Genomic DNA, 24,713 nt, shown 5'->3' with positions numbered 1-24,713 from the left:
TGAACAGCGCCGGAAAGTGCGGATGGTCGGAGGTATGCCCTCCTACAGACGGCTAAACGGGAATAGAAACAATATTATTCACCGTGATAAACAACAATTTGTTGATAAAAAAGCTGAAGAGCTAGAAGATGCGGCACGAAAAAGTGATTTCATGTCGTTTTTCAAGCTTGTCAGAGATCTTAGTGATGGGAAACCACTAAAGATAGGCGCAGTTAAAACCGTCTCTGTTGAAATGCTAGAAGATGAAAACGCACAACTTGATCGACGGAGGGAGCACTTCGCGAAGCGATTAAATGCCGAAAGAATCGTCATTGACCCCAACCTAACTACATCCACTCAGCAAAAAACATAAAAATCTACCAGAGCCTGATCCTTTCTCGGTAGAAGAGATACAAAATGCCCTGCAGAGAATAAAGAACAACAAGGCGCCCAGAATCTGCGGGATCACCGTCGAGCTGCTAAAGTTTGGAGGACTGGCAATGCTACTTTAGCTGCACATGCTGTTCTCCCTTGTCTGGTGAACCGAATTGATACCTGACGAATGGAAGGAAGGGATAATCCTTCCTCTATGGAAGCGGAAAGGTAGCCGTAGCGATTGCTCGAATTACAGAGGAATCACCCTCCTCTAAGTGCCTTGCAAACTATTCATCATGACGTTGCTTGATAAGAGTATTCAGTTCATTCGTAAGTGCCACTGGATTCAGCAAGCAGGTTTCATGCCCAACAAATCCACGACCGAGCAGATATGCACTATTTGACAGGTCATCGAGAAAGCCCGTGAATTTCAGCGAACAGCATATATTGCATTTTTTGACTTTAAAGCAGCTTTCGATTCGATCAACCGCGAGTCCATTTAGCTGATACTGAAACGAGCTGGACTCCCTGATAAATATTGCCACCTGTTCAAGGCGCTCTACATTGATACAAAAAGCTCCGTCCAGGTTAATGGTCGCTTAAGCCCACTATTCGAGATAGATACTGGTGTAAGGCAAGGCTGTGTTGCTGCTCCTGAACCTTTCAACACGGTGATTGATTATTTCATGGATCGAACCACGAATCGGCTCCAATTTGGGCTGAAATATGGCGATAGAGTCCTAGCCGATTGCAACTTCGCAGATGATATTGCCCTGATATGCACTTCTGTAGTTGAACTCGAGGCAGGTCTCAATACACTGTCGGAAGAAGCCCTGAAAGTGGGACTGCATATTAGCTGGCAGAAAACAAAAATAATGATCATCGACCCGGCAGGAAATTCAACCAACTCACCAGCATTCATCGTATTAGGGCACACTATCAAAGTTGTCAAGTCATTTATTTACCTTGGATCTGTCTTCTTGGATAACGGCTCAATTGAAATGGAAGTCCAGTCGCGCATCGTGAAAGCTGCATCTATTATGGCTCGATTATGCCTTTCCTTGTGCTCAAAGTCCAACATTAGCCGAAAAACCAAAATGCGGATCTGCAACACAACCGAAACACAAGTCCTTTTCTATGGTGGGGAAACTTGGCCGGCATCTCCTTCTGCTCGTGATGCCATATATGGGCCCCAGACAAACTTACTAAGACGATTCGAAAAGATCAAGTGGTACGACTTTGTCTGAAACACCCGACTGCTAACACTAACGGATCAGGCCCCGAACCCTCTTCAGCTCACCATAAGAACTCTACGGTGGTTTGGCCACTTAACCCACATGCCAGAAGAAGCACCCACCAGCATACATTTCAATTTTGATCCCCCTCAACATGGCTGGAAGCGCCCCCGTGGAAAAACCCGATTCAGAGGGAGGGACAACCTTACCCAGTACTTCTCCATGATCGGTACTGATCTCCAAGCAGCAGTCACGCTTGCGCAGGACCGTTCGGAATGGAGGCAAAGAGTCTCATCTCTCTCTACGCTGGACCACCAGCAGGAGCCTTAAGTAAGTCAAGTCCATTTCGTTAAGCATAATTGAATGGTCAGGGCCAATAAATGTGCCCCTGGGGATGACATGACCCCGCGGAACCACTAGAGAAAGGGCTGCAAGTTTTGAAATTTTTTCGTTTTGCATAGAAAATAATTTTTTTGGACACATAAGGACATTTTTCAGGGGAAGTGTTCTTCTGGGGAATGGAAAAATTTCCACGGTGAAAATTTTTAACAGGGGTAGTGGAAATTTTCTGAGAGGAATTTCTTTGGATTCAAATACGGAAATTTTTATTTCTTTCTTTTTCTTTGGATGCGCAATTTTACATATGGAGAGGATTTTGAGGGCAGATTGTCCAGGGAAAATTTTCAGCGGGGAGAGATTTTTTTTCGGGGGGGGGGGGAATTTTACAGGGGAAACTTTCCTAGAGGTAAAACACCTAGCACAATCAGTACATGTTATCTTTATGTTTTATATTGTGATTTATTTTAATTTCTGGTGGTTTTGGGTTTCATCTATTCTTTGACAGTAATTTCTGATTTTTTTTTTTTTGTTTTTTTTTTTTTTTTTAGTTTGAATTATCATAGGACTTCATTTCTGCTCGTGTTAAGTTTAATATGGCTCTTTACTTCTCTCTAAAAAACATTTTGTACAGAAAGTTTTTTTTAAATTAACTCACAATAGATATCACCAGAAAATGGGGCCTCATAAATTGGACCAGTGAAGTTTTCCGAATGTTTTAAAACTTAATGGCCTATATGCCTATAGCCTATGGTACTTAAAACCAGTTTTATAAACTTTAAACTGGAATCCAAAATGATCAAATTTTTTCTGATCAGCTTAAAGCTTTTAACCGTAGGCTGATCAAGAGATCCTCAACACTTAAAAAATAAAAAATAATTTTAGTGCTCTCAAAAAAGCCTTAAACACCTTTTTTCTCGAGCGGCCTGTTCCGTAAGTTCCTGGGTGAACGGGACCATAATGTACAAAACAAACAGGATTACATTAGGGCACTGGCCCTCTAAAATGGGGCAAAGCAGGGTTTTTTCGATTCTCTTGAAATTTCCTAGTGGAGTTCCATGGGCCAGTGGGATCAAATTCACAAGAAAAGAGGTTTGCTTGAAAAGGAGGGTGGGTAAAAAAAAATCTTAGTTTTGACTAAATCGAAATTTCAAACTTTAAGTCCCAGGGCAAAGTGGACCCTACTGTGAAATAAAAAGTTAGCTTGGGGGCAATATCCACAATATCTTTCGGAACCTAAAATATTGTTCGGAGTGTTAAGGGGTTTGAAATGGGTCAAAAACCGTATTGCCCTGGCCAGCTTGAGACTTGCAGTCGGAAATCCTTGTACCAAAAGGAGCCTTAATCTAAACAAATAGTTTGCAGGCACGCTCAAAAATTGAAATTTACACATTGAAATTTAAGACTTTTGGTCTCTGGGCCAAGTGGACCTAACTATAAAATACGAATTATAATTCGATACAAAGATATTCCTCTGAAAATGGAGCCCAAAGAAGGGCAAATACCTTTTTTTCTATTGGCTCGAAACTGTCCAGTATTGTTGCCTAGGCCAAAGCGGCTGTTCATTTTTGTTGGGATGAGGGTCTCAGGCGGACTAGAAATAGGCCGAACAACTAGTAGTCCTTGATTAGTCTCATTTTTACGTCAGTCAATGGGCCAAGGAAAATTTAATGTATAAACTAACGTGCTGAGCCGAAAAAACTTAATCGCTTGCATATTTGGAAAACCCAAATAAATGTTTCCAGATTTACTTAAAAGTTACATGAAGACAAGGCCAAGAGAAATGAAGACTGAAAAGTTTGAAAAATTTGATTGTATTGATCTGACGCAATATCATTACGTGCCTCTCGTATAGTCTGACAACCGAAACTGTATATCAGCGCGCATGGTGAAATGTGACTTGGATTTGTAATGTGCTTCAGACTAGCTCTGCTGTAAAATCTCCATTAGTGTAAAACTAACATAAGTTCAAGCTGTGGTAGCTGAATTTACAAGCGATACATAACTAAACTTATTCCTAACTCCTAATCTTAAAAGATTGTTAAGATTTATAGGAGTCCTAGAAAATAAATTTAAAATTTGTTTTGTCTCTGATAGACTTGAAACTTACAGCTTATGACGACATGGTCGAGTAAACCTCAATAAAGACAAAGCATTTGAAGTTAGCTTTTATACCTGTGTGACACCTGAAACTAGGCCTAAAAATCAGGTTTTCTCTGATTGGCTTATGCTTACAGGGAATCTAGACAGGGAAAAAGGGACCCCAATAAAGAAAAACGCTACCGTACTGAAAATAATTGGTCGTATCGATTTTTGACGCCAAAAATGAGCAAAAATTCGTTTTGTCTCCGATTGGGAGGAAACTTGAAAGGGATACAAAATTGGCAAAATGAACCTAAGAGGAGAAAATATTTGAAGAGATGGTTGTATCGATTCAATCTGTTTTTGTTTTTTTTGTTGTTGTTCCGCCTAAAATTTAAGGTTATCTACACAGAGCCAAGGGACAAAGAGCTATGTTAAGATCTAAAATGAACAGAAATAAAGCCAAATGATAATTCAAACTTCAAATAAACAAACATTGCTATAAATGAATAAACGTAACCAAAAACCGTAAAGAATTTGAATTAAATAATTACATCAAACACATATTTTGCAGATACTACCATGGGTGAATGGATGAAACCTAAAACGAACAGAAATTAAAATGAATAATCAAGTCAAATTTAAAACAAACAGAAATTGCCAGAAACAAGGGTAGGACGAAATCCCCCCCCCCGGCTGCCTTGGGGTCAAGGCGTCATATGGGTTTTACTAAAATTAAATTAAATTAAAAAAAATTTCAGTTTGATAATTATAATATCAAAAACAAAAAGTTGCAGTGGCTTCCAGGAATCTAAGCAGTTATATTTCCAACAATCAATCAATCAGACAATCATTATACAGATATGAAGTAAATTGTTATCAACCTTTTCTCCCTTTTAAACAATCCCTTTCAAATCTATGTGAAACTAATATTATTATGTAATTTACTGCATCGTCAACTAAAATTTTTATTTGCTAAGAACTTCTGATGAAAAACTTTAAAACTAAAAAACCTTGCACATTTAGAATCAGCCTAAATAATAAATTTGGCACAAATGATATTTTTTTGTAGTTTTGGTTTTTATCAACCAGGGTCGCTCTGTACTTACAGTCAGTAACTATAAATTGTTTGATCTATGGTTTCTATTAAATAAAAAAAAAACAAGTTTTCTTAACTGAAATTATTCCGTATATGATTTATTACGTCCTTTAGGGGGTTCGCCCCATAGTCAATACCTCGCTCTTTACGCTAAAGTTCAAATTTTGTTCCAGTTCTTTAAGAATGACCCCTTAATTACAAAGACTGTTAATTAGAATAAATAGCTCTGATGAAAGGACAAAAAACGCTTTAGCGTAAAGAGCGAGGTATTAACTAGGGGGGAACCCAATCATATATGTATTAATTTCAGTTCGTTTTACATTTTTGATGTTGCTCCTTACTTTCAGTTGAAAAAATTGTTTTTTTTTTATTATTTAATTTTTGAACGTTTTTTAAATAATGCTGGGAAATCCGGCGTGAAAACTTGTCCCTTCCCCCAGTGAAAACTTTCTCCATGGAAAGATCCTCCCATGTAACCTCCGACCCCCCACCCCAACTACCAGGAAACCTCCCCCCTGAAAACTTCTGTATACTTCCCAATAACCAATACTATATGTAAACATTGGGTAAAGTTCATATCTTGTAGACCTTCCCCAGGGACTGTGGGGGATTAATCATCTTCAAAGACATAGTTATTGTATTTTTCGACCATTCTGAACAAAATGGAAATCTCAAAATTTTGATCGGATGGCTTTGGAAAAAATATGAGCATGGGAGGGGGCCTAGTTACTCTTCATTTTTTTTTTTTTTTTTGGCTACTTAAAAAGGACACTAGAAATTTTAACTTACGTTTGAATGAGCCCTCCCGCGATATTCTAGGACCACTGGTTTGGTATCACCCCTGGGAAAAAAATAAAATAAAAATAAACACGCATCTGTGATCTTTCTTCTGGCAAAAAACACAAAAGTCCACATTTTTGCAGACAGGAGCTTGAAACTCCTACACTAAGCTTTTCTGATACGCTGAACCTTATTCATTAAGATTCTATTTCTTTTAGGGTGTGTTTCCCCCTTTTCCGAAAATAAGGCACATTTTTTCAGGCTTTTAAATTTTGATGGGTAAGACTAAAATTGATGAAAATTATATATTTGAAATCAGCATAAAAATATGATTCTTTTGATGTATCTGTTGGTATCAAAATTCTGTTTTTTAGATTTTCGGTTACTATTGAGCCGGGTCGCTTCTTACATACGGTTTGTTACCACGAACTGTTTGATTAAATACGAGGTAGGCTGACACTCTCTCTTTCATTCCCATGATAATAATCCATGAACAACTGACCCCTTCAAACATTTCTGGGAAGGGAAGGGGTTTTAAATATAAGAAAAATGAAAGCTGATCCAACGAATGTTTTTTTTTAATATATAAGGATTTCCCCTAGATAGATTACCCTTTCAAGAGTAATTTTCAAAAAAACTATACGAGATATAACATTTCCAGCGTAAATGTCTGAGGGAAACGATATTGGAAACGATTCCAACCTTCAACATTCATAAAAAAGTTTACTGTCGGAACTCTGGAAGTGTGGTTTTGCTTCTCTCGTTTTGCTTAAAAAAAAAGTCTCTTTTCAATCTCTTGCTATCACATAACTGCAGACCGTTCATCACGGTACAAAAGAAAAGACAACGAACAAAAAAAAAAAAAAAAAAAAAACTACGGAAGCAATAATTATTGCTCCATAATTCAATCAGAAATATTATTTGTCAAATACAGACGAAAAAACATACCTTGGAGAAATATCACAGCCTTGTTGCATAAAAGCTCCAAGTGTAAACCAGAGGCTGTTGATGACATTGAAATCATTGGTTAATCTGGTGCCGTGTAATGTTTCGGATGTCTGCCACTCTGATGGTGAAAAACGGCTGACAAGGAAAAGAACTATGCTAACACCTATATATGCGAATACCATGCACATCCAGACTTCTGTAGAGAGGGGGTTCATAAAACTTAGTGCCCCAGGAGTTTTTTTTACTGGCTTTTTAATCATAATTGAGATTCCCAATGTCATATATGGTTTAGTAAAGTCGACAACCCGCTCTCGACTGGAAGAGATTGTCAGTGGTGCAACAGCGAAATCTGCCTCCTAGAAAAACACCAGCATTAATGAGCAATATCAAATCATGGAAGCATATTAAGAACTAAGGTGCTGTTTTGCCAAGGTTAGGATGATCGGATACATGATTTCGCTGTCTCATCCACTGGATCATGCTGAAGAAACACCAATAAAATAGAAGAAAATAACTAGGTTTGTAAAGCAGCGGCAGCAGAAGCAGCAAAAACTGGGTGTCTTCCTGGGATTAAGGTATCATTAATTCAGTTAAATAACAGTTATTGAATCCTATAGGAGATAATTAAGGAGATAATCCTATAGGAGATAATGGGATAAAGTAAGGCAGTCAGCACCATCCTATTATTCAGATACCCAGCCTTTGAGTATTATACCCACAAATAATAAAGTTTTAAATAAAAAAAGTTTTATCCGTGTAACCAAAATTTGAATTAGAATAACTTTAAGGCACTGGGATCGCACAAAACGTAAAGCCACTAGTATTTATTTTAATTAACACATGTTCTATGAAAGTTATATAGGTTCTACTGTTTAAATGTTTTATGTGCAATTTTTGAGCTTCCAAATAAACACCACGGTTATTAAATCATGGAGCATAAGCTTAAAATCACAAATGATACAGTTTTACGCTGAAGATAATATCGAACCCATTCAATTTACGGTGGAATATGCGCAAATACAGGTTACTGTTCTAGATTTTCTTTGATTCGAAGGAACTGTGCCGAAAACAGAAAATAATGCTAATTATTAATTCTCTTTAACACTATACCTTCGTATGGTGCGGACGAGATCATCATTGTTTTATAGATCTTTTTTAATTTTCTCCCTTGGCGAATCAGTACTTTATTTAAATATAAAATAATTATTTTTTCGTTTGATCTTAAGCTGCATGCTGCAATTCTAAGGAAACTTTAATGATTGGTAAATGTTTCTAGTTTTTCATGCTAAAACAGAATCGGAAAACTTCTCTAATCCTCATGCAACAAAAATCCTAACCTTGGCAGTACGACACTCCCAGCTTTAAGTAGACTGCTTAAAGTAAACCAAAATGAGTTCCAAAAGTCAAATTCATTAATCATTTCGACGTTCCCATTTGGGGAAACTTTCTTCTTATTCCCCATTGGTGACCAGCGATGAACCAAGTATAAAATAAGACTAACGAAGACAATAACAATGCCAACTGCAGCCCACACTTCTTCAGCTAAAGGAGATAGGAAGCTAAAAAAGCCAGGTTTTTGTTTCACTGGCTTTTTTATCATGATCGAAATTCCTAGCTCCATGAATGGAGTGGTAAAATCGACAACACGTTCCCGACTTGATGTAATGGTGATTCCAGCAATACCTATGTCAGCCTCCTGAAATTGATATGAAATATTCCAGCCAATTGTCAATGCATATATAAATAATGTTTATAAATTCGGAACTAGGATCAAAAAAAAATGAAAGCTTTGGCCCCATAAAGCTCAACTTGGCCCACATAAACCCTAATATAAAGAATGAAAAACATAAGTGTGAATTATTTGGGATTCCTTATTAATCCGTAGATATTTATATTAGGGTGTTCAAATAAAACTGCTAATAAGGATCAAGCCTTAAAAAATACTGTGATAAATAAAGAAACAAACTACTGTGATAAATTCCTTTGGCACCATAAAGCTCAACTTAGCCCACACAAACCCGAATATAAAGAATGAAAAACACAAGTGTGAATTATTTGAGATTCCTTATTAATCAGTAGATATTTATATTTGGGTGTCCAAATAAAACTGCTAATAGGGATCAAGCCTTTAAAAAATATTGCATTTCTAAAGCGCAACTAGAACCCAAAACCAATAAAATGATCCTACACATATATAAAGGGCTAGTTCCCAGTTCACCCCGCCAATACTCCTTACTTTAAAGATTGATAAACAATTTAGTGAAAGCATTCTAGAATGCAACAAATATAGCCAATTGTCAATTGAATTTTTTTTTTTTTATTAAAGATTGGCTTTCAAAACACCGGAATTGAAAATTTTATTGTTTAACAGAAATACAACTAGATAAAATATTTCATTTTCTATCAATTGGAATAAAAAATTCAATCTTTTTTATCACACTGTTCTTGTCATACAGCCAGATAAAGCTAATAAAGACAAAACTTAGAGTAAAGATTGCGGAGGTGAGGTGTTCGGCAGACTTTCTTCTACATATTTTAATATTTTTTTAACATCACTCCTAAATTTCATTTGAAAGCAACATGAAGTTAAACATTATTTCATTTTAAATGTTATATTCAGGTTTATCGTAAATACGAGAGGAGCTGTTGTTTCCTCAGCCCTAAACACGTTACTCTCTGAATATGATGGGTTCTACCCCCAAGTTTGTGTTTTTACTAACACATAAACATGTGTCCATGACCATCATTTTAGGGATTAAGGAAACATAAAATTCAAATCAAAATAAAGAGCGATATCAAAGCCTAAAAAAGAGCAGAAATAAAGTAATTTAATAAGCCAAACATATAAAACGAACGGAAAACAAGTTATCTATAGTTATGTGGTTAAGCAACGTAGGGTTGTGCGGCTTTGGTTTTATTTATCACCATTGATAAAAAACTACTGTGATGAACTCCTCAAAACTTTTTAAATGGCGTAACCAAAAAGAAATTTGACTTACAAAAAAACGGAATGATGACGCTTCTTTAAAAAAACAGTCTTACAACACGCTGTTTCTTCTTAACCAACTCTATTCTCTGTCCGATCCGAATTCTTACTAAATGCACCATGTACACAAGTTAATAGTGCATTATTCTAATAAAACCTTTTGTGTTGCTGCTTTTGAAATTAAGTTTAAAAATTCAAAGAAGAGCAAAGAGGAATATCAAAACTAAAATCGAGTAGAAACAAATTCAGATTGGGGTTACCACCCAATCAAATACTTGCGTAAGGCTATTTGATTTAAGCCACTTTGTACTATATTACGTTTTCTATACGCTTAAAGTAGACTGGAGAAAAAAAAATCGGATTTTTTTTTAGTCAAGAATTGATAAAACCAATTTTTGTTGTGAGATTTTTTTTTTCTTCAGCGTGGGATCAAGGAGCAACCCCCTAGCATACGGAATGATTTCTGTTCGTTTTAAGCTATAATGTTGTTCCTTACTTTTAGTTAAAAAAAAAACTTTGTTTTCCTTTTATTTACTTCCTGACCGTTTTCAAATCATGTCAGGACATCCTCATCCCTCCCATGGGGAAATTTCCTTAAAAATTTCTCCCTCAAAAATTTCATCCTCACGGAAAATTCTTTCCGTGGAAAATACCCCTTCCAGAAACACCCCCCATAAGAAAATGACAAGTTTCCTATATGTAAACAATAAGTGAATTGCACAGCTTACAGCCCTTTCCCCAGGCACTTTGAGGGGGGGAGTGGCAGGTAATCCAAAAAGGCCTTTCAAATGTGCTTATTATCATTAGACCTTTAATTATGCTGAATCTATTTCAAAATTTTGATCGGATGCCACTGGGGAAAAAATAAGAGTGTGTTGAGGAGTAGTTGCCCTCCAATCTTTTTAATCAATTAAAAAGGGACCTAGAGAATTTTGATTTATGTTCAAGTGAGCCATTTCCCTATATTCTCGGACCATTGGTTCATACGATCAACCCTGGAAAAATATACGCATCCGTGATGCGTAAAATTCGTGATGCGTTCTGACAAAAAATACAAAACTCCAAATTTCTGGAGATTAGCTTGAAACATTTATATTAAAGTTGTCTGAAATACTGAATCTGATGGCGTAATTTTCATTAAGATTGCTTGACTTTAAGGGGTGTCACCCCCCTTTTTGAATATCAGGCCAATTTTCTAAGGCTCGTAGCTTTTGATGTAAAAATTTAAACTTCCTGAATTTTGTGTATTAGGAACAAGCACAAAAAGAAAATGTCTTTAATATACCAATTGTTATTAACATTCTATTTTTGGAATTTCGGTTACTATTCGACCTAATCGCTCCTTACTTACAGTTCGTTCCCAAAAATTTTTTAACTAATTTAAAAGGAAAATTCCAAACAAAAGTGATTTTCCGTAGAAAGTAAAGAGCCAAACCCTCGTCGAGCAAGCATTAAGTCCTACAATAATTCAAACTTAAAAGGAACAGAAATTACTGCCAGTGAACAAGCAAAACCCAAAACGAACGTAATTGGCCGATATGGTTTAAATGTGTTACTTGTATATTTTCTATTTTTCCCCAAACCATTTCGTATGGAATGAGTTGTCGTTTGACTCATTTTAAGAGTCAAAAGTACTTGATGCGCAACCTGCCAGCTCCCACGCTCTTCTTAGTTGCCCCTCTCCCCCTCAACCCTAATTAACATTTTGAGATAGCCATTCTGTTCATAATAGTCCAAAAGTCCAATAACTATGGCTTCGGGATGGCAGGGCCTCTCAAAGTCCCTGGGTTAAGGACTGTAACTTCTGCAAGTAGTCCATTATTTACATTTATATTTGATACTTTGTCTACATCATGGCTAAGAGTATTAAGGCTGAACTTTCAGGGAATGCTGAGGGGGATGTTGAACTGCTATATTGTACTCTATGCTATACTGGTACGGGCAAGCAATTTATAAAATATATTTATTTATTTTGGAAAAAGTACAAGATTTTTTTTGGCTAATTTGTGTATTTTTAGGCTATTTTGTGTGATATCTTTCAAAGCCTTCAAGATTAAAGAATCTTAAAAGTTTTATCTTTTCTAATGCTTTTAATATTCATATTTTGACAACCCAATACCTTTACACATTCAAGAATTTTAACTTTTGTCAAAATTCAACAATCCTTACAGCTAATTTGCACAATTTGACTGCTCAAAGCCTTCAATTTCCAGAATTTTCACAAATTTCCTATTTTCACACTTCTAAGACGTAATTTTTACAGTCGGAGAACATAATGCCTTCATACTTTCAAGAATCTCAATGTTTTCAAACTTCCGCAGTTCTTAGAATTAATTTTCATAATACGACAACCAAAAGCCTTGAAATTTCAAGAGTTTCATGTTTTTTTTCAAATTCTACGAGTCATAAACTTAATTTTCACAGTTTGACAACTCACACCTTTTAGACTTCGAAAACTTGAAATTTTAATCGACTGAGCTTATTGTTAGTCAAATCTATGATGCTGTCATGCTTGAATTTAACCCCAAGTTTCAGCTAATCGAAAAATCGCTAGAGGGACTGAGTAACGAACTTGAAAATTTAGAGGACAGACTGAATAGGCTTGAGAATAAGTTGGATGGTTATGAACAAGAATCACTACTAGACAGTCTGGTTTTTCACGGCGCTAGGCAGCAAAGTGGAGTTGACACTCGTTCTGCTGTGTTGCTAACTATTAATCAGAAGATGTCTTTGCCTGAAATTAGTACAACTGAGGTCGTGAACGTGTATAGACTTAGACTGAATAATGCCGCTACAACTGATTCAAATCAAGCGGTTCCATATGCTCTAAGGGTCGCTCTGATAATTTTGAAGTTTTTGAGCGAAGGCGCTGCTTGTAAAGTGTTTAAGGCCAAAGCCAAGTTGGCCTCCAGTGGTATTTTCGTTGCGGAGTCTCTGACCAAGAAGAGTCGAGATATTCTGAATGTGGCGAAAGACAAATTCGGTCAGCGGAATGCTTGGTCTGATGGGGGTCAAATATTGGCCAAGCCTAGCGACAGGACTTCAATAAAAAAGATACGGTATCTCGCTGACTGTATCTAGCTTGTTTTTTGTTTGTTTGTTTGTTGTTTTTTTGGTTTTTCTTCAGGATGATTGTATCCAAGATTTACTTTCTCACGGACTGTTATTTTATTTTCCCTTTTCTTTTTTTTTCTCTACAGAATGACCCGCTAATTTTCAGTTTATTTTTGCTTCTCAATTTATTTAATCTTTTTTGTATTATTTTTCTCAAAAATGTTGTCTGTTTCTATTTATTTTTGGATGCACTTTTCGTTTTTTTTTCTCGTTTTATTACTTCTGTTGTGTCATTTCGATGGTTCTGTCTGAATTACAGCAGTTTAGCCTGGAAAATTATTTATCGAGAGGAGTTGCTCCTGATGATGATTGTTCAATAACAGATCTGAAGCCTGTGAGAAGTAGTACATTTATATGGTCACCGCAAAGTTTTCTGGCACAACAAAGTGACTCGTGCCTTCGACTAGGTCCGTGGAATGTACATATTACGACGAGTTATCAGGACATCCTCCAGCTATTAGACGATTTTTTGTCGAAGTTTCATATAATTGGAGTTTGTGAATCATTCCTAAGTGCAGACCATTCTCTTCACTTTATTATTTTCCAGGGTATAATGTCCGTGTGAACAACCGAGCTTCGATGAGCCGCGGTGGGATTGCATTTTTGGTAAAAGAGGGAATTGGGTCCGGAGTACGGGATGACCTTAATGTTTGGACTGAAGGTAAGGTAGAGATATTTTCAATAGAGGTTGAATTAAATGGTAAAAATAATATTATTAGTATGTTGTATAGGCCACCCAGTTCTCACTATGATGATTTTATCAAAGAATTTAATGAGCTGCTTGCTAAACTACCCGCAGGTTGTAGTCATACTGTGATGGGCGATTTCAATTTTAACCTTCTTGATTTGTCTGGAATGAACGATGATTTTTTAAATTTTAATATTCCGAGTGATTTGTATTCCCTCGTGTCTGTGCCAACCAGAATAACTTCACAAAGTGAATCATTAATCGACAATATTTTTGTCCGATCGAATGATCTTCACAAGAGCTTTGCTGATGTGATAGTTTTTCCGGGATCACCATGTGAAAAAAAATGCGAAATAAGAAGGTCGTCACTAGATTCATGAAAAAAGAAAATCTCCAAAAATTTGCAGAAGAGATTAGCATTGTTGAATGAAGCCCAGTTCTTGAAGAAAAAGAATGCTTTTCTAGAGCATTAGATAGCCTTATGTCAACCATTTTACCTATTTATGAGAGAACATGCCCTTTAAAAGCTTTAAAGTTGAAAAAACTTATTCCACGAGAGCCCTGGGTATCGATGGAAATAATTGATGAAATAGAACTGAGAAATAGGCTATATGAGAAATATTTGGATATTCGGAGCGATGAATCATTTGACCTATTTAAAACACAAAGGAATTTAGTGAATAAGCTCCGACGAAAAGCAATCTCTGAATTTTATAACCGCAAATTTGAGGATAGTAAAGGAAACATGAAAGATACATGGAGGGCAATTAATGATCTTGTTAGTGGCAAGAAAGATAAGAGTATTGAAGAAGTATGTTTAAGTGGATGCGACAGTGACGATAAAAGTGCAATAGTAAATAGATTTGGTGAATTTTTCTCTAACATTGGACCTGAAGTGCAAACTAGTGTTTATAATAAGTACCTAGAAATACAATGTAATAATATTCGTGATGAAAGAGATGAACCTTTGGAAATGTGTTTTAGTTTGTGTACCAGTGAAGAAGTGAGTAACTTTATAAAGTCACTGAAGTCTAATTCAGCTGGAGTTGATGGTTTGTCCCTTCGAGGGCTAGGCGATTTTAGGTTACATACTACCCTGTCTGGTTTTTATTATAAACCTTTCTCTAGAAAAGGGTAAGTTCCCTGAAAGTCGCAAAGGTCATACCCCTCCATAAAGATGGCTGCAAAAGTGATATTGAAAACTGGAGACCGATACGGATTTTACCTCTTTTTTCAAAAATATTAGAAAAAGTCGTCCACAAACGCCTCTACGATTTTCTCCAGGTGAATACTACTTAGTCAGACTCAATTTGGATTCCGTAAGGGACACTCCACAACGCATGCCATGCAGCATTTGGTGGAGTGCGTTAGCGGTGCGTTGGATAGCTATTTGCCTTCGTCGATTTTCATTGATATTAGAAAGGCGTTCGATACCGTAGATTTAAAGATCTTGCTTGACAGACTGAATTGTATGGAAATTCGTGGCACCTCCCTTCAGTGGTTGGATGCTTATCTTCATGGAAGATCCCTGCGTGTAGTGCTAAAGGATGTGGATTCGTCTGCTTATCCATTAAAATGTGGAATACCGCAAAGTTCAGTTTTAGGTCCCCTGCTTTATATTGTGTACGTTGACGCGTTGCGCTTTTATCTTCAAGACGTCTGTGTTACTACGTTTGCTGATGATATAGCTTTGACAGTGTGTGCGAAACCAATTGAAGAGCTGGTGTCGAAAGCTAATGATGAGCTAAGAAGACAGGAGATTTTTATGAACCTTAGTTTACAGTGCGTCAACTTTCCTAATGACTTTCTCCAGAGTTGGCACACCTGTTGACGCTAGCGGTCTAGTTATGCTGTCTGGGAAGCCTGTACAGAAAGTTAAAAGTGTAAGTTACCTGGGATTTTTCATAGACTGAAAACTTTCATGGAAGCATCAAAGTGATGTTATATCTGCCAAAATTACAAGAATAATTGGGATGCTCCGTAGACTTCAGCATTTTTTGCCAAAGCCGATTCTACTGATGATTTACTACTCTATTGTCTATCCATACATATCATATGGTTGTCTGATCTAGAGCAACAACTTTTACAGCAACTTCAAAAGAGTTCAAATTCTTCAAAACAAAGCAGTGAGGAGCATAGGCAATTATGTGAACGATGTAAACGATACAAGTGCCTGCTTCAGGGCTTTAGATTTTCTCAACGTGGGTCAACTACGTGACTATCAAGCAGTAGTTTTTGTCTTCCAGTGCGTGCATAATCTAGTCCCAAATATTTTTCGTGATATTTACCGTGCTAACTGTAATATTCATGCATATGATACGAGGAACAGTGAAAATTTGGTGGTTGAACTTACAAGTAGCGCGAGATCAGGATTCCGGCTGCAGTTTCTTGGAACTGGCGTCTGGAATTCTTTACCAGTGAGCTTTAGGGCGGCTGAATATCTTTTGAACTTTAAGAGAAATGTAAAAGGATATTTATTAAAAAATGGTTAGTATATGTGTGAATTTAATTTAATTTATTATTAGTAATATTATTTATTTATATTTTAATGAGGAAAGTGTGGTTGGGGTGGCAGGGAGTAACGGGTGGTTGGGAGTGATAGGGAGGAATTTGTGGATGGGATGGTAGGGTGAATGGAGATGGTAGGGAGGAATGGGTGGATAGGAGGTCTTGGGGTAGGGAATTAATTTGGGAGGTTGCGAGGTAGAAATTAATTTGGAGTTGATAATGTGAAGGAGTTTGCTTTGGTTTTTACCCCCATTTTTTTAGTTTATTTAGTTGTTGTTTGTTCGTGTGTTTTTTAAATGGCTAGCCGTTTTACTGCACGCCAGCAAAACCTTAGGTTTTTTCATTAGTGCAGTAGTTGCAAACTTTGAAGTGTTATAATTGTGCTTATTAATAAAGTAAAGGAAAAATTAACATTTTTACGCTTAAAATTTTTATAATTGGCCAACACAATACCATTGAAGTCTCAAGATTCTAATTTTTTTTCAAAATTTTACAATTCTTCAGAATTTTACAAGACATAGCCATTAAATTTCAAGAATCTTAACAATTTTCACGTTCTCTTACTTCACTAACATTTAATTTAGTCCATAAGCTTCAAGAATCTCAACTTTTTTCAAAATTCCATAAGTCACAGACTTAATTTTCACAGTTTGATAACTAAAAACCTTCACCCTTCGAGAATCTTACTTTCAGTTTTTATATTTGAACCACATAATGCCTTCACACTTTACGAAATCTCAACATTTTTTTAAGTTCCACAATTCGTAGACCTAATTTTCACAATTTTACAACTCAAAAGCCATCAAATATAAAGAATCTTAACAAACTTCACTTTTTCCAACAATTCTTGAACACAATTCTACAATTCTTGGATTTAGTTCTCACAAATTGATTTAAAGACGTAATTACGATAGTTTGATTGATTTTCACAAAACAATTTCCTCTTGATCTAAGCTTTATCTCCCATACAGTTCCCAAGGTCTTGCAGAAAATTTGAAAAGTTGGGTAGACTTTGCTTCTTTTCATTTTCTCGGGCACGCGTGTCGTTTCCAAATTATACCCCAGTGAAATTGTGGAAATTTTGGTCTACCGAGCGATCTCTAAGAGCTTTCTACTATCATCAATCTGTGAAAAATATCTAACTTACATAATTTACGGTCACTAGCCATGGGACCAGACAGGCTGGGGTTTTCTGGACCACGAAGGCATATTTGTTAGACTTTCTGATGTTCCGAACAAAACTGTGATCTCAATATTTGATGCAATGTCCTTAAAATTATTAGGGAAGGAAAAACAAAAGGGCATGGGAGAGAGGATGAGTGCTCTTAAATCACTTTTGGCTCTTTAAAAGAGTATTGGGCAGTTCAGTATTTAATTGAATGATCACCTTCCAAATTATCTCATGGAGGTGGACGGGAAAAAATTTTTCGTTCATTTATTGGCCATTTGTGGTCCCTTATCTTGGGGGGGGGGAGGGGTACCTATAATTTGTTTTTTCCTTTCGCATCTGCGTCTTTTTAGTCCGAGGTATTCAGGATATAAGGTTCGAGATAAATGAGAAAATAAATTTTGTATCCTTTTTTGGCCCCTTTTTTGTGGGGTGGAACATGATATACCTAAAAAATTTTGTTCATTAGGCTGTTTTTGGCCCATGGGCTTGCAGCTTTAACTTTCAAACTGATCAAAGACAATAAGGTTTTGGTGCAATTCTGGCGCACTTACAACAGTGATAATACTAAATTTGTTTATTAATAAATGTTTATGAAATTTTTTTTTTTTGGCTTTCTTAAATCGATTTTTTTAGGTCTCTTTTCAAGGGCGCTGGCAGAAAATTTCCCAGGGGGGGGGATCCAAACGCCAAAATAGAAGTGGTGGTTGGGTGACAAGGAACATATTTCAGGAGATTTGTTTCGTAGGAGTAAGTTTATTTTTAAATACTTTTAGGAAACAACTCTCAAATAAACAGAGGAATTAAATTGTACGCAAAGTAAAACAAATTACAGTAAATTTTAAACTACAGAAGTTCCTGGCAAAGGGATCAATTTATTTAATCAATAATATATTTAATTATTATGAATTTAATCTTAAAAGAAAATCAAACTCAAACCAAAATTACAGAAAGATTTATTGCTTCCGTAGATTATAGCAGATTTAGAGTTGTCGTCATGCAATATTCTACGCCTTAGAATAGTTTACAGAAGGAGAAGAGATACTTAAAAATCATCCTGCCTGCATAAATACCACGTTTTGATTTTAAAACAACCATGTAAAATGTGCCTTTTCATAACAGGAAAATTCTCCCCCTTGAACTTCAATCCCTTATATATTCAGACATAAAAAAATAGAATAGCGAAAGAAAAACAAAATTTAAACTAACTATCCAGCTGTTAAATTGACCCTCTTTCTTTTTATTGCCATATTCAACTAAATAAAATGAACAGTTTCAAAAAAAAATTCTTTATAAGAGAATCTTATAAAATAGTTTGTGATAAGAAACTAGAAGTAAAAAGTGACTTGGCCCAATATTCACCAAAACTAAAAATGGAATTCTCATGACAATTGCTACACCGGCAGTATTGGCTTTTTATGCTGATTCTAAATACATAAAATTCTTTCAGTTTATTGTTACCCACCCAAAGCGAAAAATCTGATAAAATTTGCCAGATTTTTGAAAAAGGGGAAACACCCCCAAAAAACAAGCAATCTTATTGAAAATCCCTTTATTAGATACATCTTATCAGAGAACCCTGGCATTAGAGGTTTCAAGCTCCAATCTTCAAAACGCAGAATTTTGCTTTTTTTTTGTTTTTGATGAAACACTGTCGATGTATGTTTATTTTTTTTGTGTTTTCCAAGGGGTGATTGTATTAAACCGAAGGTCCAAGATAATTTGGAGGCAGCTCATTCAAACGTAAATTTAAAGCTCTTTTTTTAGTGACCATACAGATTGGGTCAGGGCAATGTCTTGTTTTTTTTTTGCTATTTTAGGGCACAAAACTGCGACTTTACCCCGAAGAGGACGAATTTTCAGTCAATTTAAAATTCTGAGAAGCTTATTGATTCAAAAGTATCAATAACTATATTTTATGTTTCCAAGTTCCAAAAGAAGTAATGGCACACGGTGGCACTACTGGATTCAACCACGTTGATTCGCTTTATTTGTAATTAATTAGAAAACTTTCCGAAAAATTAGTTTTTCAAAGAAAAGTAAAGGCCATTTTAAACTTAAGCTCAGGAGATACAAATACCTGTTAAAATTCAAAATCAAAACGACCAGAAATTTACTATTAAAGAATAAATGAAACCCAAAACGAAAAGAAATTAAATAAACAATCATAGCAAAAAACACAAACAAGTAATACTATAAATGAATAAATAGATCTTAAAGCGAGTAATGCTTAGATTGAATATGAAAATCATGCTTACAACAAAAAAATAGTTGGCTATTAAAGTATAAATGAAACTTAGAACGAACAGAAATTAAATAAACAATCAATGTGAACAAAACATACAATATATATTAATGTAAATGAATAAATAAATCTTAAAACAAGTGAAACTTAAATTGAATGTGCAAATCAAGTTTGAATCGAATAAAAATAACTACAAACATGAGTCTGGGTATCGCTTCACTGCAGAAGCCTAAAACCTACTGCGTCATTGGCGCCTTACTGAAAACTATATGGGTCTTGAACAGTCTTGGAAAGCATAATCAAAACCAAATTCAATATTAGATATATAATGCTATTAATTGTTGAAAGATCCATCAGTTCAAGATTTTTTTTTCACCTTAATTTTTATTTTCATTTTCAATGCTGTAAGAACTGGAAAAGAATACATTTGTAAATGCGAGTAATTCGTTTTCAGTGAAGCGCCAATCACTTAGAATGCTTTAGGTTTTTACAGTTAAAGAAAAGGGCAGTATCCAAATTTTGTTTGTAGTGAAACTATATTTGTCTTGACCAATCTTGGAAAGAACTAATAAATTAAACTGAATGTTTTATGCATAGAGATAATTAAATGCTGAAACCTCAGTAGTTCGAGATATTACTATAGCCGTATTATTTATCTTCAAAAGTACAAAAGGAAAACATTTGTAACATAATTTGTTTTCAGTTCAGCGCCGACGACATAGCAGGGTTTAGGCTTCTGCAGTGAGGCGATACCCAAATTCATGTTTGTAGCTATTTTTATTCGATTCAAACTTTATTTTCATATTCAATTTAAGTTTCACATGTTTTAAGATTTATTTATTCATTTACATTAATATATATTGTATGTCTGTTCGCATTGATTGTTTGTTTAATTTCTGTTCATTTTAAGTTTCATTTATAATGTAATAACAAACTATTTTTTTTTGTTTTCAGCTTGATTTTCGTATTCAATCTAAGCATTACTTGCTGTAAGATCTATTTGTTCGTTTATATTATTACTTGTTGTGTGTTTTTTGCTATGATTGTTTATTTAATTTCTGTTCGTTTTGGGTTTCATTTATTCTTTAATAGTAATTTCTGGTCGTTTTGAGTTTTAATTTTAACAGGTATTTGTATCTGCTGAGCTTAAGTTTAAAATGGCCTTTACTTTTCTTTGAAAAACTTATTTTTCGGAAAGTTTTTTTTTAAATAATTTTCGGTCGTTTTTGATTGCACAAAGTATCAAGTTTTTATGGTATGGGGGGGGGGGGGTTATTACTGTCCGATTATTCTTGACTTTAAAAAAAGGATCTAGAACTTTCAATTGAAATCGAATGAGGGTTTTTTCAAAATTTTCAAAGAAAATTTGTAATTGGAAAAATGAGATACTTCAAAGCACTAAAAAACTTTTGTTTAATTAGCAAGGTGTTGAGAAGTGGACAATCCCTTTATATACAAAGTATATATTATATCTACAAAGATTAATTGCGGAATATTCTTACTAAACACATTTTGCATGCTGACCCGCTATGCTTACCCCCCCCCCCCTAATGTGCAAATCTATAGCGCAAATTTATTTCTAAAGTAACGAAGAAACTCAAAAAACCGGTGTGTTCTCGAATTTTACGCAGCGTAAACTTGAGTGAGAGGCGCATAATACACAAGTACCAAAATTCCTTCCCCCTAAAGAAATAAAAAAAATAAAAGGCATTTCACCCATTTGATATCGCCCCCGCCCCCTTCATCCCCTGCTTGACCTAATATTAGTGAGATTTCCCATTTTCGACGCTCGTTAGAATGATGCATTACTCTTCCAATTTGATAGAATCCGGGGGTGGGGCATATGATTTCAAGATATTAATAAAGGGGAAATGTATGTCTTACTCGTGCTAAAGACTACGTCTTAAAAACACAGACAATGAAAATAAAAACAAATTGACAAGCCAATAAAACATAAAAAACATAAACGACGAAAAATAAAAGATGACAATATGATATTATTATACGCAAAAAAAAACCATCTATTATAGAAAACCGGGGCTTCTAGCCTGCAAGCCTAGAGGGTAGGACAGGGGAGGGGGGAGTGATATTAGATGGAATTTAAGACATATTAAGAGCTTTTAAGGAAATACCCCTTTTTCATTAAGATAAATTTATGGATATTTCACATTATCCTAACAATATTTTCCAGCTCGCACCTAGTAGCCATCTTTTGCAGAGGGAGCATTGATAATAGATGTAGTTTACAGGCGTTATTGCACCTTTAAAATGATAAAGAATAACATGCCAAATTTAAGGAAAGACGAAGGGAGAGGACTCCGGGGGAGAGGAATCGTTTTCTCCGTCACCAGCTCAACACTGTTTTTTTTTTTTTTAAATTAAAGAAAAGCTGTATTTTTCAGGCGTACATTTATGGTTATTCTGCCGCCCGCTACCATTTTGCTGACCTCTGTCCTTCTCACCACTAAAGAATTTCCCCGTCTCCCTCTCCCTCCGAGTGGTCTTTCTTAGCACAGAGTATAGTCTCACTATAATATCAAAACGTACAAAGTAGGCAAAATTTCATTCTAGGAAATTCTTGTTACCATCCACCCCTTGCGCTGTAGGGGAGTTTGGCTTTTGTCTACTCTTTTTGAGGGACGGAATCCGGCCATTCTACGCACAGTGTGGGAGTTTGGTCTGTGTCTACTCATTCCTGGGACGAAATCCGGGTTTCGGATAGGTGATAAAAGAGGCTAAAACGGTCTCGCTCGAGATAGTTTAAAGGTAGTAATAATAGGGAAATTATCGGTGAGTTTCTACAGCAACCATCTAACGCCAGAGTATTCCTGTGCGAGAAGAGTAGATGTTCAAACCGGTAAAAAAGTATACTTATGGTCCAGAGTGGAATGGTGCTACGAAACTTTTTTCACACTAGCACCAGCTCTCCGCACGACCCCCCTTGAAACCGATCCCCGACCTCCCCCCCCCTTTAGTTTCACTAGTGTTAGATACTCTAAGCATTTCACCTCACAATGTTACACTATAGTTGCTCTAAGACATCCCCTCTCATCATCCCCATCTCCCCAAAACACTTTTCAGACATTTCTCGCTAAAAATTTTATTTTCAAGTCATTCATTCGGGCTTTCGCAAGCAATTCAGCGCTCAGTGCAGCACTATAACTACTCTAAGACACCCCTCTGCCATCACCACATCCCCCCAACCACAGACACTTTCTTAGAAGTAGCATTTTTTCGTTATGATGACAACTTATCTGTTGGAAGTAACAAAGTTTCTGTCAAACATACACAATTTTCCTTAGAAGTAACAATTTTTCGCTATGATGACAAGTTTTCTGTCGGAATTACCAAGTTTTCCTTAACACTAACAAATTTTCTTTTCGATGTAACAACATTCTTCCTTAATATTACCAAACTTTTACTTAATACGCTCATATTTAATTTAGAAATAATATTTTTTGTCAGTGTTAAGAAGTCTTCTGTATGAAATAGCAAGTTTTCTGTCAAAGATACCGAATTTTTCTTAGAAGTAACATATTTTTTTTTATTGTGATAACAACTTTTCTGTAAGAAGTAGCAAGTTTTCCTTAACACTAACAAATTTCCTCTTCAATGTAACAACATTCTTCCTTAATGCTACCAAACTTTTACCTAACACTAACAGATTTTCTCTTCGAAGCATGAACTTTTTTAGTTGTTAAGTATGTTAATACTAACATACTTTTTCTTAAGACACTCAAATTTCTCTTAGACATAACACTTTTCGACAGTGCTAACACGTTTACTGCATGAAGTAGCAGGCTTTCTGTCAAGAATATCAAATTTTTTCCTTAGAAGTAACAATTTTTTCATTATGATGACAACTTATCCGCCAGAAGTAACAAACTTTTTACCTAACATACACAATTTTTCTTAGAAGTAACAATTTTTCGTTATGATAACAAGTTTTTTGTCAGAAATAGCAAGTTTTCCTTAACAATAACAAATTTTCGCTTCGAAGTATCAACTTTTTTCCTTAATACTAACACACTTTTACTTAACACACTCAAATTTCTCTTAGAAATAATATTTTGAATAATTTGAACAATTGAAGTTATCAAGTATTTTGGGCAATAGGTTGCATTAAGATTGGGCTGGGTAATTGTAGACAGAGAATTGTAGACAGAGTCGTAGATTTATGGTTATCCTGCCTCCCTCCACTATTGTGCCGACCTGTTCCCTGGTTGCCACTAAGGAAGTGTCCAGTCTCCACTCCCCGAGTGGTTTCTTTTAGCCCAGGGTATATTTTTACCAAAATATCAAAACACGCAAAGTAGGGGAAATTATATTTCGGGAAATTCTTGTAACCATCCACCCCTTGCGCTGTAAGGGAGTTTGGTTTGTGTCTACTCTTTTCGGGGGAAGGAATCCCGCCATCCTAAGCGCAGTGTGGGAGTTTGGTCTGTGTCTACTCATTCCTGGGACGAAATCCGGGTTTCGGATAGGTGATAAAAGAGGCTAAAAACGGTCTCGCTCGAGATAATTTAAAGGTAGTAATAATAGGGAAATTGTCGGTGAGTTTCTACAGCAACCCTCTAACGTCAGAGCATTCCTGTGCGAGAAGAGTAGATGTTCAAACCGGTAAAAAAGTATACTTATGGTCCAGAGTGGAATGGTGCTACGAAACTGTTTTCACACTAGCACCAGCTCACCGCACGACCCCCCTTGAAACCGATCCCCGACCTCCCCCCCCCTTTAGTTTCACTAGTGTTAGATACTCTAAGCATTTCACCTCACAGTGTTACAATATAACTACTCTAAGACATCCCCTCTCATCACCCCTTCTCCCCCAATCACTTTTCCGACATTTCTCGCAAAAAATTTATTTTCAAGTCATTCATTCAGGCTTTCGCAAGCAATTCAGCGCTCAGTGCAGCATTATAACTACCCTAAGACATCCCTATGCCATCATGACATCCCCCCAACACCATACACTTTCTTAGAAATAACACTTTTTTCTTTTAATGACAACTTATCTGTTGGAAGTAACAAAGTTTCTGTCAAACATACACAATTATCCTTAGAAGTAACAATTTTTCGCTATGATAATAAGTTTTCTGTCAGAAGTACCAAGTTTTCCTTAACACTAACAAATTGTCCCTTCGATGTAAAATTTTTCCTTAATACTAAC

The 24,713-nt window shown here is 35.8% G+C and overlaps 1 protein-coding gene across 1 annotated transcript in view; it reads right to left on the bottom strand.

Annotated features, from left to right (window-relative positions):
* LOC148950281 (glutamate receptor 1-like) overlaps positions 1 to 24,713 on the bottom strand; it is a 413,540-nt gene that overhangs the window by 25,363 nt on the left and 363,464 nt on the right. The window contains exon 13 of the mRNA XM_089091823.1: positions 8,172 to 8,530. Within this exon, the coding sequence (XP_088947949.1) occupies positions 8,172 to 8,530 (359 nt within the window). The remainder of the gene's footprint in view (positions 1 to 8,171; positions 8,531 to 24,713) is intronic.

Source organism: Artemia sp. Qi Xiang Cuo, chromosome 7 (genome assembly GCF_049724085.1).
Source record: "Artemia sp. Qi Xiang Cuo chromosome 7, ASM4972408v1, whole genome shotgun sequence".
Lineage (NCBI taxonomy): Eukaryota > Metazoa > Arthropoda > Branchiopoda > Anostraca > Artemiidae > Artemia > Artemia sp. Qi Xiang Cuo.
The sequence above is the reverse complement of the archived record's forward strand: the minus strand, read 5'-3'. Positions and strand labels throughout refer to the sequence as shown.